The following is a 19,833-nucleotide window of genomic DNA, read 5'->3' as shown; positions in this document are numbered from 1 at the left end:
TATTATAACATGTTCAAAGTTCTTCCAAAAAAACATTTGGAGTTGACGGACACCGTATGTAGTCCTTTACGTCCTATTGCTATAAAGGCTCCAGCTGCTCTGCCTCTGCAGTGGCAGCACAGCTGCTGTGGAAACAAAAACAGAAAAGGGATGAGGAAAAGAACTATTTAACAGATTTCTGTCTGATGCTTCCATCTTGTGGCCAACTCAGAAAAGAAAAGGTTGGCTTTTTATTTCAGTAAAGGTATTAACAAATGTAAGGAAACATTGAAATTTTTAAAAGTGTCCCAAATCCTTACCTGCAGTTATATGGATGGGGATGAATTGGGGTTGGAAGTTAGATGAGTTTTCCCTTTGAAAGGCATTGAACATCAATGCTGGTGGAGGAAGGGGCTGGTGCCCCCTCTGCCGCCTGCTGTTTTGGTCTCCTGTGGGCTGGCTGTGCCAAGGGGTGCAGGACAGAGATCGGGCCAGGTGGACAAGCCCATGAGTGCTAAGCCCAACCCTTCACTTTGCTGTAGGCATTGGTTGTGGGATTCCCATGGTGTAGGGACTTTGCTTCAGCTGTCGGCTTCATGCGCCAGCCCAGGTCCATGGGGTCACTTCTTTTGGTTTTGAGCATATGAATGGCTTTCCTTTGCTCTCCTCTGATCTTTCCCAGGAATTATGCCAGCACACAGCTCCTGTACCACACAACCCCCCCTCTAATGATGGGGATAGGGTGATGGGACACGGCTGTCACCCCGAGAGCTGCAAGGGCACCATATGCCTCAGGTTCCCAGAGCCACCAGGAGCATCTCGGGGTGGCTGACAAACCTGCTGCTCTCCTTTTGCACCACCCATAGCGATCCAGAAGCTTAGCCAAAGGTCTGTTTACGTGCATAAACTGAAGTCTCCTGCATAGGGCCCATGTGGAAAGCCATTCCCTACCTTTGCCTTCCCATCCTGGCCAGGAACCCACCCCTCTCTGCTGCTCCGGGCACAGTGCCGCTCTCCCCACAGCTCCTCTCTCCTGGGCAGACCGCCTCTGCCGTGTGCCAGTGCGCTCCCTCAGCACATTTCCAGCCAAACACTTGCACAGGCCTTGCAAGAGGGAGCAAGACAATGAGCAGGACTCCTGCTGGACACCCGGACTGTGGTTAGCAGCGGAGTGAGGGGCTAGGCTTTTGCCCAAAATGGATCTAGTTTAGCGAGAGGGTGAGACACTCATCATCCGTGCTCCCCAGTGTGGACACACGCTCACAGGCACACACAGCCATACCCTACACATTGGAGATTGCACTCCTGCTCTGCAAAGGGGAGGAAGAGGATGGAGAACTGAATCTGAGCTCTGTACCCAGCTGCAGGTTCTTGCATAGAGAGGAATTTTAGTACCACCACCCTTTACCATGCACAGCAGGAATAACGAGTCCATCAGTCCTCGTCTTACACAGCTGCTGAACTTCCAGAAGAGCAGGTGCATGGCTGAGCAGGACAGATGTAAGGACACAAGCGCTGCCGTGACCCTTTCCCGAACCCCTGCGGTGACAGGAATTGTTGTGTGTCAGTGCAGTGCGGTAGAATAAAGACTCCTCTTCGGCAAGGATGCGAAGGAGAGGGAACCTGCTTTAACTCTTATCTAAGGCACGGGCCAGGGCTGCTGCACCCTGTTTGAAGCAAGGAGGAGTTTTGCTTTGGAGGAAGTGGTGAAGGAGAGGGAGATGTTAGCTGGAGAGTTCATCTCCAAGCATGTTTTAACAACAGTGACCACTCCATGGACAGAAGGTTGCTACCCTGCCCATTCACAGAGCTTTCCCACAGCCAGCCTTGCCTGGCTCCTGCTGGCAAACCAGGAGAGGCTCCAGTGCAGCAAGTGCAGTTGACAAGTTTAGCTCTGTTTTCAGGTTGAAATCTTCTAATTCTTCTCAAATCCATGTTCAGTTACACTCACTGGGTAAAAATTAATTACTGTGGGAGCACAGAACCATAGGACAAAATCTGGTTTGATTCATAAAGGTGAGTTCAGCATAGGTTTAAAAAAACCCTGCAGCCAGAGGCAGAGAAACCATGACCATTTCAAGGTGGGGCCATCTAATCCTCTGTAATCATCAAAAGCTTTAGGCTGAAGACTGACACAAGTCACTTTTAGTCCCTCGTTAAAAGCAACCTTTGCATAAAAGCCTTTATTGTACAGCTGTGCTAGAAGCAGCCGAGAGCACGTATCACAGACAGGCAGTGCAGCATGTCCGTTTGCATCCCGTGTCCCCCCTTTCCTCGGTGTGTGCAGAGCAGCAGGCATCAAACTCCCCCAACACACACGGTGCCTATGTCAAGAAGGGTTTCATCTCATGCGGGAAGCCCAGTGCCCGCCTTGGGGCACATGCTCTGCTCCAGACAGCAGTTGCTGGAGCACCGCACCTGCTGTGTTTTGAAGGACAACATGGCTCCCCACAGATGCCATTTGCTGTCCAGGTCATTTGCTGCAGGTACTTCCCGACTATGCCCACTGGAAGGGCTGAGAGACCTGCTTGTCATTGCTGCCTGATGGATTTGCAGAGCACTCAACTAACCAAAAAACCTTTGGGGGAAAAAAAAAACCAAGCAAGACTGATTCTATGTAATCATCTTTCAATAAGTGAGTATAGACCCCTCACATATCCTTAAATTATATATCATTTATTGAAATATAGAGATCTTAATTTACAGGATTTTTTTCAAAGACAAAATATCAACAGGGGCATTTTTGAAATACATTTTGAGCCTACCATCACTCAGGCCAGTTTGCCCTTCTTCAAACATTTCACAACAGCCACCATTTTGGAAACACTTCCTTTTTTATTATTCTAAAATATAACTTTTGGACATTCAAAGTGCAACAGTTAACGTGCCTGTGGAATATATCACAGTAAAAAAAATATAAACAAAGGCAGTGATATAGCTGTCATAAATGTTTTGGCAGTATTCTAGAAGTCTATATAAAAATACTTATATACATATTGATGTATAACATCATCATATCTCACGTCCTTCATCATGTAATAGGACCATTTTGTACAAGTTGCAGACCACGCTGTAAGGAATTGGTTGGCCATTCCAAATCAAAAGCTGTGTTTCGTAGGCTAATGCTGATTGTCGTTATACAATTACTGTAGCAAAAGGTTTGGGAATATCTCTTCCAGTGGCTTCTCAAAAATTAAGCCGTAAAAGAAAAAGTCTGTAATACTGATAATATTGTAAAACTAAACGAATCATCCTTTCGTACTTCTCCCTCTCTTGTAAATCCCCTCTCTTCCTCTGCTTCTCATTCCAGTTTCCAGGCCAGCTTATCTGATTCCAAGCCTGCAGTGAGCTGGGTTTGGCTAGACCCCTGCCATGGATGCAGTGCATCTACACAATACTCATGACAGGATGGAGAATTTACATTACCATGCATCAGAAAGTGAGCCAGCTCTGGTTCACATCCACCATCTAGGTCTAGCCCTGAGATGTGCTGCGAGGTACAGAATGAAACCAGTGAGGGGAAAGGGAGACCGCATGAAAATGTCCTTAGATTCCAGTAGCTGGTATAATAAAACATGCTGGGGCTGATTTTCAAACCCTGAAGAACACTAGGCCATGTGCAAAAATGCAGGTGAAATTGCTTGCCTAATTTGAATGTGTAGTTGTGATGACTACACATGCAAATTAAGGCACATGTGGTCTCAAGTGGCCATTCAGATATCTGGGATATCCAATAGACAATTTGTGTTTCCTCAATTCATAGTTCATAGCTGGAGGGAGACTTCACATCGTCTCATCTGTCCTGGCTTTATCGAGAGTCTTTATGTTTCACAGTTGTCCCCATACAGAGCTCAGTGTCATGTGTTTGGCTAAAGCACGGCTCCCAGGAAGACACTTGGTCTTGATCTGTTGACTGCAAGAAATGGAGGACGCGCCATCACTCACAGTTCCCTCTGATTGTCAGCATCCATCACGTTGAAAATGTGGGTGCCTTGCTGCCGGTCCTGTTTTCACATCTGAGTATGTTTTTACATGGCCTCAGACAGGTGACATTTTGAAACCCAGACCCAGAATTATTTGCCTGTAACACTGACAACATTACATTTGCTTTCATTTGATTCACAACTGTCCACAACAAGTGAAGTCAAGGGGACTTGTGTAGCTTTTCTTTGGGCCATTTCAAGTTAAACTGTAGTTTAACATGGCTGCATGTTCTGTCGGTCACTGCTGGCCCGTCTTTCACACTCCCTAGGAAAAATACTGCAACACAGGGATGACTTTGCACTGCATTTGCATTGGTTGTGTTGTGCCGGAGGCTGAGCACGTCCTGCAACGCGCTCATCGCACTGGATTAAGGTTTAGTTTGAAAGTTGAGCACCAGAAAGGATGGGGCCCTTCGCAGTGATGTACCTTTTTTCACATGTAAGTCTTCCAAAGCATCATATCTCAATAACACATTGTACAGTGATAGCAGTAATCGTAATACTTTGTTCATAAAAGTGGTGTCAAAAAACAACTATTGCAGGCTGAGAGCAGGTTCATTTTCATGCACCTTCTTCCAAAAAACACTCTTGGAAGCAATTACCAGTTGTAGTTACAGTCTGCAAAGATAATAGAGTTTTCTGTTCCTGTTGAAAACTGAAAACTAAGACAAGAATATTTGATGCAGAATTATTTCTGCTAGTTTAAACTTGAGTTCCAGGCTGGGAGAGATGTCTTTGTTCCTTGAGCAGTTCAAATATCAAATCGATTCTTCACAGCTAACCCCAGGATAGGATTTCTTTTCAGTACCCGTGAAACACTAATAATGGGATGTTGCTGGTGGTTTATCATAATCTTCCATTCTCCAGCATCTTGGAGATCTGGCATAACTTTTATTTTTTTAAATTTAAATTTTTAGAACCTCCCTTAATCAGAGGACAATCATTGCTTCTAGTATACCTGATTAGAAAAGCTACTCAGGTCATGATAGAAAACAAAATCTTAAATTTTTCTCTATGTTAAAGTAGTTTTAGCTAACCAGAGCAGTTACCATACTGCATAGAGCCAAAAAAAAGAATTGTTTCATAAACATTTTCAGGTCATAAATTTTTTCCTTGTACTTAAAAAAGTTTCTTGAGACTGTGCTTTTACTGAAGGACAATGAATTGTAAAATATACATTTAGTGTTACTGAAAACAGTAGTAGTATTATCTTGAAAACAGCTATCTTCTATAGTTAATAAAGACTTACTAGGTTTCTAACACCTATCATAGACTGGTTTTTAATTATTATCATTATTATTATTATTATTATTATTATTCCCTGTTACTTGCATTAATGGTAAAAAGTAACATGTTTTGTAGTACCGGTCAGTCCCTTGTGGTTTTAGACCTTTTTGGTCCAAAAGTGGTTTTTGCATGTTCTTCAATTCACATGATAGTTAACAGCAGCTGACATTGAGATTGAGGGAGGAAGTACACAAAATTCATGAGCGATTTCTTCTAAAATCCATGGCATATGTTCAATGTGCACCTCAAAAGATCCTTGAGTAGACAGTTATTTACATAATTACAATGGTGAAGTATTGCTGCAGTGGAAATTCGATCCATCAAAGTCATATGAATGCCCTTGAAACACAAAACTGGTCTGTTTGTGGCCTTTTCCTTCGTCCTCCTACCAGTTCAAATGGCAAACAACACTGAGATGCTACTGAAGTACTGCAAGAAGCAACACTAAAAAAATCCATCTTCAACACGTCTTTATCATTCATAGGCTGATTCCTCTGCCCATCGCTGGGAGTTTCTCTGTACAAATCCACCTCCTCCTCACATCCTTGACATTGCAATAAAGTGGTTTTCTCTGGGGAGCAGAAGTCTGTAGACGACACGGCAGGCTTGCCCGTGTGCAGAGCTGGAAGGTGTCTGTGGGGTTACAGGAAGCTGTCCTCCACCAGGTCTGAGGAGTCGATCCCAATGTCGTCCATCATGTCAATGTCCTCAATGGTCTCGTCCTCTCTCTTGATGAAAGTAGAGCTACTGGAACCGGTTTCAATGGCACTTTCTTCAGATGTCTGGGAACTGGAAGAGACAAACATCTCAGAGAGAAAATACATGGCAAATGTGGCTGGATGAGTACTCCAGTCTCTAGCAGAACTGAACGCTACCTCCCCACATGCTTTCTGACCCACGGCGCAATCTTAGGTGACTCTGACCGCCCATTTCTTAGGAAATGACACATCTTGTATCTCAAGAGTAATGAACCACCTTGGAATTCAAAGGAGCGGGTTGTTCACATGTTCCTCCAAGCACTTTCCACCGGAGACTCATTAGAGAAATAGCTTTATGACACTGCTGTGACAATAGGTCACTTAGGCAAATCTAGGGAGGCCAGGTGAAAATAAGATAACAGTAACAGACAGTAAGATAAGAATAACAGAGAGTGGTAATAAATCTTCATCTGGATAGTGCTTCTTAGAGACTTCATTCATCCCCTTCTTGAAAATTGCGCAAAAATATCAAAAAAAGAAGTATCTAGGTTGCTAATTCTATATACTATGAATTAAGTGCTGAATTAAGCCCCCCCCCCTTTCACAGGAAGGGTTGCACAGTCTTGTGCTGTAGCAGAATCGGTCATGCAAACTGACTAGGGAGCAGTAAAAAGTCCTGGATACTCTGCTGTCAATGAAAAGAATACCATGGAAGATACTAAAAACAACTTCTCCCAAATTTTGGAGCTGGTCTTTCACAGAACAAATCAATCCCTTGACATCTCATATGCAGCTCCAAGGCATTGAGCTGTAGGCAAGACGTGTTGCAAAATGTGCCCACAGAGCTGCCAGACAGCCACTGTGATGCGGCCAAGCTAGCAAGAGAGTTTCAGTGACACACAGGAGCACCCTCCCAGAAGTCCCCTTCCCCTGGCCATCACAAAAAAGGCAAAATTAGTTTTTTCCCATTGAAAACACTGTGGCCAGTCATACTACCATATTTACATGGGACCTTCCCAATCAATAGTTTCAACAGAGCTAAGGAAACCATTCGTGGAGTAGGATGCTAAAAAGTGTTAATGCACAATGCCAAACATGATCCCGAACAGTGACTATGGGCTATATGATCTGCAAACCACACCTACCTGTGCCTGTTCCTTTTGCCAAGCTCATCTTCAGAAACAGGGTCAATGTCAGGCAGGGGGATGATGTATCCACTGTCAGCACTGAGCCTCTGCTCATCAAAACCGCTCTCCCTGTCCTTTAGCTTGTCTTCATTCTTGTAGGTGACACCAATGTAAGCATTGTCACAGTCCCCTCTCATGCGTGTGACAGCTGGGTGATCACTTTTCAGGAAGTCCAGGTGAATCTTCTCATAGCTCTGAAAATATTCATTTTAAACCCCTCATTAGATACTATTCACTAAGGCTGCCTTTCTTCAGTTGGGGAGCTGTGATTCATTAACCCAGCAAATATTCTGCCCTATGAGCCAGCAACACTGGATAGAGAAGCCCATCATCTTCAAATAATTCAAAGGGAGAAGTGACACGTAAGTTTTAGATGATGCAGGAGTGAGCGTGGCAGCACAGAGCAGACAAATAGATGTGAAAGAGGGGTAGGGAGAGGGGCAAGGGAGTGAAGGTAGGTGGGAAAATGAAACACTGAATGATGGGGCAGGCAGAGCTTGTCCAGAGGTACCAGAAGTACAAGGGGAAAACTTGCTGGTGTCAGGGTCCAAAGGGATAGGGAGATCATACACATGGGCCAAGTAGTCCCTTGTCTAGAATTCTTTCACTGCCTAGAAAATCCCATGAAAATATATAAAACCCATTCTCTGGTAGAAAAATTGAGTTGGTAGGATTTCATTAGAAATGGAGAGCCCTGCTTCCCAGCTAACACTGCAGAACTGCTTCTCTCAGTAAGCTTGCATGCAGAAACAGAACATGCAATGTCCCTGTCCAAATCACGTAATTCACGTAGGTTAGGATGTGCCGGTTCAGTGCTCATGGCTCTGATGGCTGGAACAACACTTATAATTACCTCTAAACAGTATCCAGAAAACACAGAGAAAATTTCAAAGAACAAACCTTTTTGTACTCTCCAGGCAACAAGCTCTCCACAATTTCACTCAAATGGTAAAAAGAAGGTCTTTTCTCTGGTTCACTGTTCCAGCACTTCACCATGATCTCATACCTGCAGATAAGATGGAAACCAATTTAACCAACTGGTAAAGGAAAATGACTAACCAAACAGAAACTAAAGCCAAAATCGTCTGGAGACTGGCCAGGTATGGAAAAGCCAAATGCACACATACACTTCATTGGTAGCATGATCAGGTTTGGCCATTCGGTATCCACTCTTGATCTTATTGTAGAAAGTAGAATCGACCATCATGCCAGGATATGGTGTACCACCTGCAGATAAAAGAGAAGAAAACATACTACTCTATACTTGACTATCCATGCAGAGTTCCCAAATACCGTCTTGCTGTTCATGTCAAAAGTGTTAATGCTATAATTTGACATGCCATCAGAATTAATCTTTCCTAGCCAGTGTTTCACATCAGAGCTATTGTCTTGACCACATTAAGCCCTGACGTGAAATGTTGGCTAGGAAAGATTGAAGTAGGTACTACTTAGGAAAAAATACCTTTACAGTGTCTATAGAATGTATTGACTGGGCACAGAGGTTGGATGATACCTGGATCACGTCATCAGCCTGCATTTGGCAGATCTGAGGTCATGGCTCTGGTCTGCCACTGACTTTCTGTGTGACCTTAGGCAAGTCACTTGCTCTGTCTGGTTTTATTGCCTTTGGCACCTGCACGACAGCTAAGAGTCTTCCCACCTGGGCAGCTAGCTTTAGACAACAGCTAACATTGGGTGCATGGGTTGTTGAAAAGTTTGGACTTGGCCCCTGAGCTGACAAAGTTAAGCGATCATTTGGGGCCACAGCATGCAAACATCATTGCACTCATGCTCAGTTGTCGCTGGTGTGTAAAAGGATCATTCAAGCTGAAGTCAGTGTTGCAACAAGATGTCAAAGTTGACCTTCTTAACAAATGCTGCTGAGGATATGTTTTGCTTCCCGAGAAAGATCATCTCTCTCAGGTGGAGGAGACATACTATAACAATACTCCAGAAACCTCAGCCCTTTCAAAAGCAGGATTTTCACTTAAAACTGAGCTTCAGTGCCTTCCTTACAGATAAGGCAGTGAAGCAAAGGCTTAGCTGTGCCTCTGTTCCTGAGCTATCCAACGGTACTCCCATGCCTCCCAGGGATGCTGGGGAAAGGATTTTTACAGGATCCTATGATGCCCAGAGATTACAGTAATCAATACCCTAAATAGTGGTGCAACTGCTGTTTTCTGAGAAGCAGCTATATGACAACTTATTCTAGAAAATAACATTAGGCTTTGGGTTGCCGTGGGGCAGTAGTAGATACAATACAGGCATGATTAATTCTGCTGGAAGTAAATCTGGGCAATGCACACTTACTGAAGCAGGCCAGCCACCCGCCCGGGAGGCTAATTAATGAGGCTGAGGAAAGAGCCAGGCTGTTCCCAGTTGGGAACTGTACATTGTCTGTAACTGCTATACATTGTCATAACCACTTTACGCTGCCATAAACCAACTGTGTGAACAGTGCTGACCTGGAAATGAGAAATCAGCCTCCCAGAAGATTGACATTTGTTTTCATTCTGTAATGGGAGTAAGAGGGGTTCTTTGGAAACACATATGAAGAGACTGTTTCAAACCAGCCCCTGGGCTGGGCTGCAGCCCCAGGCACCCTATTGCAAGGGGGAAGCATGTTCTTTCTCGTGTTAGCCAGAAAAACCATCCTGGCTCAGCACACCAATACTTTTCCACAAAAGCTTTTTACTCGGTGCTTTCTGTATTCTGGCAAAAAAAAAAAAAAAAAAAGTATCTTGCAAAAACAAAAAAAAATCTAAAGAGAACTTTGGGAGAGTATGGACATTTCACTTCATGCCTAACATTGGAATCTGAAGCCCAGTATAGAAGAATAACTAACAGTTGATTTCACACATATATTTTTACTGCAGAATTTGAAATACTTTATGGAGAACAGCTTGAACTGACAAAGCTTAATCACTACACATAAGAAAGTGTTCACAGTACGTACCAAGAGAAAATATTTCCCACAGCAGAATGCCATAAGACCAGACATCACTTAAAGTTGTGTACAGATTGTCAAAAATGCTTTCAGGTGCCATCCATTTTACTGGGAGGAAAGTCTGTAGCAAAAAGAAAGAAACCCCAAACCACTCAGATGAGTCATTAAAGAAATGCTTCCCATTACAACTGGTGTTTGATAGCCAGGATTAAGTTCTCTCTAATAAGAAAAGTTGTGTTAACCTGGCTAGTGTTTACTTTTGATTCCTTATAACACAGAGGTACCAGGACTATAAGCAATGCTGCTATTTGCTCCCCACAAAAACTAAGCCATAACTGCATTAATTTTATCACTAGAAAATGACCAGGCTGATTGAAGGTATGATACAAAAGCTGGCACTGCTGATCTAGATCTGATATGTCATTGATTGATGTGTCACTACTCTCTATATCATAGTGACAGTTCCTTAATAATTTATCCAGTCACAAAACTTGCCAGTTAAAATGTAAGCCTGTGACGTACTAAGTGTGGCCAAGTACTTTTTGGCTTTAAAGCAGAATTAGGAAAGTTACAGGAATTAATGAACTGAAGAAAAATTGTTCTCAGGAGCGTTCATCCCAATGGTCAATTAATGTAACGAACACTGAATGGCAAGAACATCAAACAGTATCTAAAACTGACAGTTCTTATTTCAGTTAAAGCAGAGCTCAGGAGATTAAGAAGTACATACGCTGCCCTTGGAGACATAGTTGGAATCATGCATGATGTCTCTAGCCAGCCCAAAGTCACAGATCTTCACGATTTTTCCTTGAGCCAGGAGGACATTACGAGCTGCCAAGTCACGGTGCACACACTGTATGGAGAGAAATTAAGTTGTTCAAGGACATACTAATTCCACGAGGGCCATTTCCCTTGCAAAGATCCCTGAAAAAGATCTGTTGACTTTCTGGACACAGTCTTAACAAACCCTTCTACTGAACAGGCACCTATATTGCCTCGCTAACAGGGGCAGGGAGGCACCAGTCCTCAGAAACAGCGAGGGCTCATGCGGATGCATTGTAGTGGGGGAGAGACAAAAGTGAAACCACCCTTTCCCCTTCTACCCATCATGTACTAATGATATGTCTATGCTTCTGACCATGCTGGTCTGCGGCTGTATGGACCCTCCACACAGACCCTGCCTAGATCCACCACCATCTCTGGCACCCTGACTCCATGAACGTCACAGGCTGCAACAGGAGAAGAGGACTGACTGCTGCTTTGATTTTTCCAACCATGGGGATCTCAGTTGCCAGGTAAGTGAGAAAGCTGTCTACAACCCCAAAAAGAATATTATATTGTGTCATGTTTTCAGAATCTAAAGTGAAACCCATAGCTGGCGATGAAGATATTTTTACACTCTCTTCCATTTACTTACATTTTTAGAAGCCAAGAATTCCATTCCCCGTGCAACCTGGTAGGTGAAGCTCAGCAAATCCAGTAGGCTGAGGCCCTCCGAACTGTCGTCTGAAAGAAGGTTTTTGACTTCTGATTCTATTGAAAAAGAGAGAAAAATGTGTTTGTGCTGTGGAGTGTGAAAGCAGCACCCATTTCTCCCTACCTATCATGATTCTGAGCTGATGATTTTAACAGAGTACCATGACCAAACCAGTCTTTTCATAACAACTAACCACTTTTAATGTCTGCATCAGTCACTGACTCATACTGCATTCTTAAAAACATCCAGTATTAGATATAGGTTTTGGGTTTTGTCCTGTCTGTGTTTTTTCCCCAGAGAACTACAGGGAAAGGTAAAGTTAAAAAGGATCACTGAAGTGTTATACAGGTTGTTTACAACACTCAGTGTGTGGTACAAAACCACTTATTTAGAGGTGGTGCCTTCATGAGGTTTTTGTGCACGCACGTACATTCTTATCCGTTTACTTTTGCTGAACGCTGTTATGTTTCCCAGAAAGTATTCACTGGGACTAATCCAATACCAGCAAAAAGGGTCAGGAATTCTATGGCAACCGTTCTTATTTTTTTATGAAAGATGTCAGCAAAAAAACAGTCAAAATGCAGTGATTCATCTACCCTGACTGTTCTAGAGCACAATATGAGTACATTAGTCTGCCATGTAAATCTGCGACTGGATATGGTTCAGTTTCTGAGGCCTAGAGGCAGAAGTGATGGTGCCTATTTTTAAAGCAAAGCATATTTGGTTTCTGAGAACAGGGCCAGGGAATGGGATGCATTCATTATCTTCATTACATAATCCAGGAAAGTATTTGGGAGTGTTCTGCATTTGCTAAGTGTCAGTTAATGTGAAATGTAAGTGGAAACAGAGCAATATAAATTACTATTATTATTGTTCATTGCTATTGCTCAAAATCTTGCAAACTAGAAGGCTGATAAAATCACTGCCTCCAAAGAGTGCCTACAGCCCCGTTGCAGAGCACAGCTGCTCAGCGCTTCAGCATAGACGCAAATACACAACTGGACCCCTTCTACTCCAGGAGCACTCACTCCTATCCCTGGAGCATAATGAAGAACACAAGCATAAACTTTTAGCTTATAGCTTATACTCACACGCTTGTCGAACACAGCTAAGTAGTTTACTAGGGCAAAAATAAGGTATGCATCTACGCAAGAATTATTTGTATCAATTATGTATGCAGAAGGGACAATTCTATGTTACCTGACATAGATTTCTTCTTATATGAAGCAGGACGATCATACACAGATCTCTGAATATCAGAGTACTTAGATCCCTCCTTCCTTTCCAGCATTGGCACGTACTGAGTGGTATCAGCTTGTTTCATGTCCATGTATTCTCCGGTGTTTTCAAATGATAATATCACATAACTGAAATTGGAAGAAAATACAGGTGTATCAGCTGCTATTGCCCAGGTGATTTCCCTGCCACAGGATCCTGTAGATCTAACAGTTCTCTTATGGGGTATAATTGTATTGCTCTGAAATATAAGAGCTGGCTTCTTGATAGGGAATACATAAAGATCATGTATTATGACATAACCATGTATTATCACATATTAGTACATGTTACCATGTATCACTGTAGTCAAACACAAGTGCTTCAAACTTATCCTTTTGTCAATAGTCAGGTATGTAAACATACATTATCTAACTTCCCCAAATCCCACTGAATTCAAGTATTACTACCTAGGGCTTTTAGTTCAAGGTATTCCGAATGATAGATGTAATTTATTCACCCAGACAGTTTGCATCAAATCCAGTCCTGCTGAACAAACCCATGCTCAGATGAATAGTCCTGGCTGTACTCAGCTACTGAGTCAGTTGATGTATTTGCCTGAGTGATTTTTTGAAGGAATCTCTGTTCACCTTCTAAATCCTGGCTAATTTTATGACATTGCTTTATTACTGAATGTATGACAACAAGCTTCCTCCACCATCATCTGGAAAAAGCTATGGGATGAACCGTAAGGCAACTATTGAGAGTGGCTAAGCCATTGGTAGATAAAGGAGAGTACTTGAGCTTGGACACAAACTCTGCCAGGTTGTCTGAAGGGGAGGAGTTTTAGACAGTGGAAATTCCCCAAGCAGGGAAACAAGGAAACCAGGTAGTCGCACTTTACTTTTAAAACTTAGGTTGGTAGAGGCAGAAGGATGTTTTTACAGGAAAGCTTTATTAATGGAAATGTTCTTTGGGACCTCAGGATGTCTATGGAGAACCCACGGTGGTCCTGGGACTGCAGGCATCTCTACACAGGGAGAACATGGATCTAGGACACATGTCAGGGAGACTGAACAAAAAATGCTGAAACCTTCCCAGATCTATGAAACCTGATAAATAAAACTCTAAAGAGAAAAATTAGGGAGGGCTCTAAATCAATGAATGAGAGGAATGGAGTAAGGGTTAATAATGACATTTCCTTAAGTTGCAGGTCATACTTTTTTTTCTTCCTTTTTTCCCACCTTCTTGTGCTTTCATCAGCTGGGTTCATCCCAAAGATATCCAAATCTTTCTTTGGCTTCTCTGGGTGTCGGTTCAGGAAATTGTCCCTGTTCTTATGCAGATAGTTCACCAAATCACCATAAAAGCAGTATTCAGTAATGATGTAAATAGGACCTGATAAAGCAAAATCATGCATTGATGAGTGGGGTCTTTAAAAAAAAAAAAAACCTCACTCCAAAAATAGTAGGAAATAGAACATAAAACATAAAAAGTATGGTGGGTTAATATATTTTTATTTACTAAGTTATGCCTGCAACTACTACCAAATATCAAGTAGGTTTGTGAAACCTTTTATTTGTTTATATTTATTGTTAAATCCTTTACTTGAAATTTGTGTGCTTGTTAAACGGTGAGTGATGGCTCCACAGGAAACCTCCATTTTGCCAGCCAAACCCACCTGATTTTGTACAAGCTCCAAGCAGATTCACAATATTCAGGTGAGGGCCAAGATGTGTCATTATTTTCAGTTCAGACATGAGTGCCTGTTTTTCACTTGATCTAGCTGTAGCTGTTGAAAAACAAAAAAACACCAGCCACTCAGTGAGAGCAATTGCCTTTTTCACAACAACAAAAAATTTCTCCTTACTTGCCTCAGTTGAGCATTGCTACCGTGGTTTCTTGAAGAAGACTGTGTCCTTTACTTGATAAGGGGCTTTCTTAAGTCTTGGAGAGGAGTCACAAATCACTAATAAAGGACTCACTTGATGCAGCTCAATAGCTAACCCAGTCTGTTTGTCCCTCTCCGGGGGTACAGTGGATTGCCTAGGTGGCACAGAGGCAATTTACAAGCTGCTTGTTTCAACACAAGCAAGTCCTTATGGTTCCTCCAGAATCACTGCATCAGCTTCTCAGCTTTTATGAATGGGGAAATCTTCAGTGAGCTTAAGATTCTCACATGAGACCTGCCTATTTCTCCTTTGTTGTATAGCTTTCACTTCTTCACAAACATTCATGGTTATTTTATCTTTTTCTGATCTCGCTGAGTTATTGTGGCTACTACATTCCATACAGCTACAACCAAACTTTGGATGTTTTCAGAAGCCTGGATACTTTCAGTCTTGAAATGCCATGAAGCAAGCTAAACTATAATTTTAAATTTCAGTCATTCCACAGCTCATTTGCAACTTCAGATATGGAGAATCTATTTATACCTAAGCAGTGCTTAAGTAACCCTGTGGGAACATGCCCTACCTAGCTGGGGAAATGGAACTGCGACAACTTACGTTTCAGCATTTTCACAGCTACTTTCATCACCGGTTGAGAGCGACTCAATCCATATGCAGTCCCTTCAACTACTTTTCCAAACGCACCAGAACCAAGGATTCGACCTGAACACAAAGGAGAGCATTATTTATTCAGAAAGTAACAGCAATTTGCCTCGTTTCCCACTGCCATTCCTCTACGGGTTGTGATTCTTGTGCAGAAAGAGCACGCTCAGTTAGCCAGACCAGTGGTATTATTGTTATTACCGTTGTTGTTAAGCAGAAAAGGCAAATATGAAATACTGTCATTAAGTACAATTCTTAAATAAAAACAAGCAAGTAAACATCAGGAGCACATCTGCACATGGGAGCTCAACTCATTCAAATTCGTCTTCTACTGTGCCCTGCCACCCTCACTTTATCCTTTCTAATCATTGATTCTCCTGTATTTAAGTTGACCTCTCTGCCTCAGTCAGCACTTGACTACAGTACAGTTGTGTCCTTTGCTTAAAAATCTGAATTGGACTCCTTAGTTGTAGTTTTGGGCCATTGCATCAATGCTGGATACGTCTAGCAGTACGATAGACTGAAGCACATCAACAGCACATTTAGAAATAGACAAGCAGGGCCATTAGTGATCTGCAAGAAGCTGAAATACATGTTGGTCACACATGAGGGGAAACTTCTCTGAAGTTTAATGTACAAGTGTGTTTCATATGCTGGAATAAATTTTATTGCAAATTTCCAAGTGCTGGAATGAAACAGCTAATGTTTATACACACTTAACTCTTCCCACAAATCAATTTAGACAAAAATTTTGGATTATCATATCCTGTCTCCTGATATGTATACAGTGTGCAGAAGAATTGTGTACAGATTGAGTGAGATTTTAGGAAAAATATGAACTGCACAAACATACTCCAAAATACTATATTTCATTGTTTCCGTATTGAAGAGCAAGTTCATCAAGGCTACGCTTACTCAGTGAACAAACCTGTATATGAGCTCCAGATGCTAGGATATTTTCATATTCCTGACACGCTCTCTATTTTATTTTATGTTACTTTTTGACTTCCAGCACAGAAAGAATAAGTAGTGACTTTTACTATGGAGATATATGGCATTTTGTCTTTGACGTTCGTTTGCAGTTTGAACTTGCCGCCTTTTATGCTTCTGAAGGTGTTATCTGGCATGCAATGCCATATGTTTCTGTTATCCTTTAGCTACAGCCCCCATTTTTATTGTATACATGCTTTTAAAAGAAAATTTCAACCAAACGATATCTACTTCACTAACAAGCACACGAAACGGTTAAAGAACGCTTAGCTGAGTTACCACTGAAGAACCTCTCCAAGAATATGACAGCATAGTTTGTCACGCACACAAAAACTATGCGATTTCTTTTCAAGATTCCTGTGCTCCAAAGGTTATCCTTCCCAATCAGGATGTGAGAAAGCTTCCCACTAAATTTCAGACTAATTCAAACAACCTGAGTCTGAAATTTGGCCCCTGAAACTTTTCAGACCGAAGGTCTGGGAGCCATATGGCAGGATGCAGCCCTTCAGAATGCGATGGCATTTGCTGATGCTCCTTGATCTTCTTGTCTTCACGAGCCAATTCCTCCCCAAACCATATTGTCAGCCGAGCACGAGGCGCACATCTCCCTCTCCATCACCTCTGCTGAGCCGGGGTGCATGTGGAGACAGTGAGAGCGCTTCCGGAGCGGCGGGGAGCGATCACTGCTATTTCCCCTTTTCACCCCTCTCCGCAGACGTAGCCCAAGCCCCATGTGTTTTACACTTGAAATTTGGAGCCAGGTGGGAGCTGACTGCTCGAGAGCTGGAGGCATCTGTAATGCCATCACATTCTTGATGTCGAGGCCTTCAGTGGAGCCCAAAGTTATAGCGTGTGTGTACTTTTCTTAGTATAAAGACACGGCTGTGATCCGCTCGCCGGAGGAGCAGCGCTGCTTCTCCGCCGCAGAGGGACGGTGAGGACACAGCCACAGCTCAAGGCCCCTCAGACTAATGGAGGAACAGCGCGTGGGGGTGAGAGCTATTTCAGCCTCTGTACCCATCCATAAAGCTTATCTGCTGAGCCTGTCGGAGAGGTGCTGTTTTTCTGCTCGGGGGGACACAAATACAAAGGTGAAGTGTGTGAGTTCGTTCCAGACACAGTCTTCTCAGCTGGGTGCTTCTTTGGCTAAAATTGAACTGGGATGATCAGCCCACCCCAAATTAAACCATAACTCTCTTGGTCTACATCAAAAGCCAAACAATCTACATCCAGTTTTTAGCCTCATGAGAAATTAGGTACCACATCCCTAATTGCCGTGTTACTTGAATCTTAACTTGCCTTTTGCAAATGGGGATGGGTCTGATTCTGTGTCAGACCAGCATTTCATTTTATTAAGATCACCAGGACAAATGGGTGGCTTGCTGGGAAGCGATAGGAGCAATTCTGCCCTCTCTTTACAGCCACCCCGAGATCCTGAGAAACAGTAGCATTCGGACCCCGTTCCTCAAAAGGCCCTGCCCTCTGCCGTCCAGACAAAGGAGGAGGTCCAGGTCCTGCTGGGACCTTGCCACTTCCCAGAGCCAGGAAAAGGCAGTGGCATTCAAACAGCTCACTGCGTTACTGCATTTCTCATTCTGTTACCCATCTCCCAGTCTTGGGCTGGCTGCTGAGTGCTTTAAACAGCCGCACACTACATACATTGTGGAGGCGTGATAGCAAAAGGAAGTTTGCAGTGTAACCCAAATTTATCAATTGAAGCTCCATCCAGCCAACATTCAGAGTTGGCATGTAACACAGCACTGCACTCCAGGCACTACTAGCTAGAAAAACAAATAAATGCCAGCTGGCTTACACAGCTAGGATGGGAAATGCTCATCTGGCTGAGCCAAAATGGGTTTGTATCCTGCTTCAGAGCCTCCCTGAGCTAAAGGTGTCATTGCTTTGCTGTTATCTCCCACTTCGATAAGAGAAAACCCGCACAAAACAGAATTACCAGCCCCAGAAACAAAAGAGGTCCCCACCAGCAAGCATTTCATATGGCAAAACTGCCAGCGGGTAAATGTTAACCGTGTCAAGAAGAATGCTTGGGCAATCCAGATCACTAAAAGGACATCTAGCATTAATATTTAAAGCAATGGCTGTCCTGAATATACTTGTAAACAGGAAGGCATTGAAGTAGGATGGTGCTCATGAGTCAGAGGGAGACCAAGTCACAGTGGTGGTCTGTTAACAGCTCAGATCTGACAAATCCTATTTAGGCATATAATTAAAGTCTGGGTTGTAATAAAATAATTCCATTAAATATCTACCCTCCTCTAGTTTTCAATTAGCAACATGAATTTAATTAAAGGATATCACTCCTGAACCAGAAATTTTTGTGCTGCTTCTTTCAAGAATTAACATCAATTCTTCCTCTGTGATGGGGAAGGAGAACTACACCAGGGGAGTATGTTTCTTAAAATATATCAAACAAAAAACATATTTCATCTTCTTCTCCTGTATTTTGTGATACAGCTTGGTGCACAGATACCTCCAAGAGAGGGAAACCTTGTATATTTAAAGCACTATCTGGATAAAGCATTAAATTTTCTATAGTCATTACACTTTCAATTGATATAAGTGACAGATTGGGCCGGCCTTGAAGAAGTAATTACAACTGAATTCTGTATGAACTCCAATGCAGGAATAACAAAGCAAGAAAGCAGAAGGGGAAGAAGGAAGAACAGTAGTCACAAAAATAAGTTATGCAGTTATCAGCACTGATATGTGCACACCATGGATTAATAATTTTAAAAATATTTTTAATAAAACTACATAACTACTTGCAGATTTCCCTTGGCCTCTGCACTTAAGTATATAAATGTCTTGCAAATAAAAAATGCTGGTGCACTTCTTACGGGTGCCTTAGCAGAAGTGAGTGTTGAAGAGGGCATTCAATGCTGGGAGGGGCCCCCTAAGCTACGTGGAGGTGGGCACTGCACGCAGGGCATGTGGAGGAGAGCTGGAACGGAGGTGCGGGAGACACTAACGCAAGGAGCTCAAGGCTGACACCACTGCAGGAGAAGAAGAGGATGCGGAAGGAGAACTGAGGCTCTGGACTTCATGGCCATAACTTACATTGCAAATCCTGGTAGCAGAGACCTCAGAGTTGTCCTTAATCATCCTTCTCTCCAGAGAAGAATGAGATTAGTCCCTTAGAGGAAACTTACCAAGCACTAACCCGTCTCGAGGAAACTCCCATCTGGAGTCATAAGGCAGTTGCATTGGGTCCACATAAATGTATTCGTGGCCATCAGGGCTGATAGACTCAATGACTCTCCATCTTATCTCATACCTCGGCTTCTGCAAAGCACAATGAATGCAAAACCAACCATTAGTCCTGTGCCTGACTTCAGACCAGATCAAAAACCAGCAGGGCTCAGCATCCAAACTGAAATACTTTTCTACATTACCTGTTTCCATATGATGACCAGGACAATCAGTGAAATTATCACAATCACTAACAGCACTAAGACTGCAGCAGCCACCGTTAGTTCTGATCGCAAGGCTATGGAGTA

At 42.9% G+C, this 19,833-nt stretch overlaps 1 protein-coding gene across 2 annotated transcripts in view; it reads right to left on the bottom strand.

Moving 5' to 3' along the window:
• Nucleotides 1–2,639: 2,639 nt before the first annotated feature.
• Nucleotides 2,640–19,833, bottom strand: part of PDGFRA (platelet derived growth factor receptor alpha) — a 35,729-nt gene continuing 18,535 nt past the window's right edge. For both annotated transcript variants that reach the window (XM_030013320.2, XM_030013309.2), the window contains exons 11-23: nucleotides 19,729–19,823; nucleotides 19,486–19,618; nucleotides 15,281–15,385; nucleotides 14,455–14,565; nucleotides 14,018–14,171; nucleotides 12,759–12,925; nucleotides 11,499–11,614; nucleotides 10,812–10,934; nucleotides 10,091–10,202; nucleotides 8,262–8,361; nucleotides 8,035–8,140; nucleotides 7,093–7,328; nucleotides 2,640–6,038 (exon numbers count right to left, since the gene is read on the bottom strand). In XM_030013320.2, coding sequence (XP_029869180.1) covers nucleotides 5,891–6,038; nucleotides 7,093–7,328; nucleotides 8,035–8,140; nucleotides 8,262–8,361; nucleotides 10,091–10,202; nucleotides 10,812–10,934; nucleotides 11,499–11,614; nucleotides 12,759–12,925; nucleotides 14,018–14,171; nucleotides 14,455–14,565; nucleotides 15,281–15,385; nucleotides 19,486–19,618; nucleotides 19,729–19,823 — 1,706 coding nt within the window. In that variant the 3' untranslated portion in view covers nucleotides 2,640–5,890. The remainder of the gene's footprint in view (nucleotides 6,039–7,092; nucleotides 7,329–8,034; nucleotides 8,141–8,261; nucleotides 8,362–10,090; nucleotides 10,203–10,811; nucleotides 10,935–11,498; nucleotides 11,615–12,758; nucleotides 12,926–14,017; nucleotides 14,172–14,454; nucleotides 14,566–15,280; nucleotides 15,386–19,485; nucleotides 19,619–19,728; nucleotides 19,824–19,833) is intronic.

This window comes from Aquila chrysaetos, chromosome 1, assembly GCF_900496995.4.
Source record: "Aquila chrysaetos chrysaetos chromosome 1, bAquChr1.4, whole genome shotgun sequence".
In the NCBI taxonomy this organism is placed as follows: Eukaryota; Metazoa; Chordata; class Aves; order Accipitriformes; family Accipitridae; genus Aquila; species Aquila chrysaetos.
The sequence above is the reverse complement of the archived record's forward strand: the minus strand, read 5'-3'. Positions and strand labels throughout refer to the sequence as shown.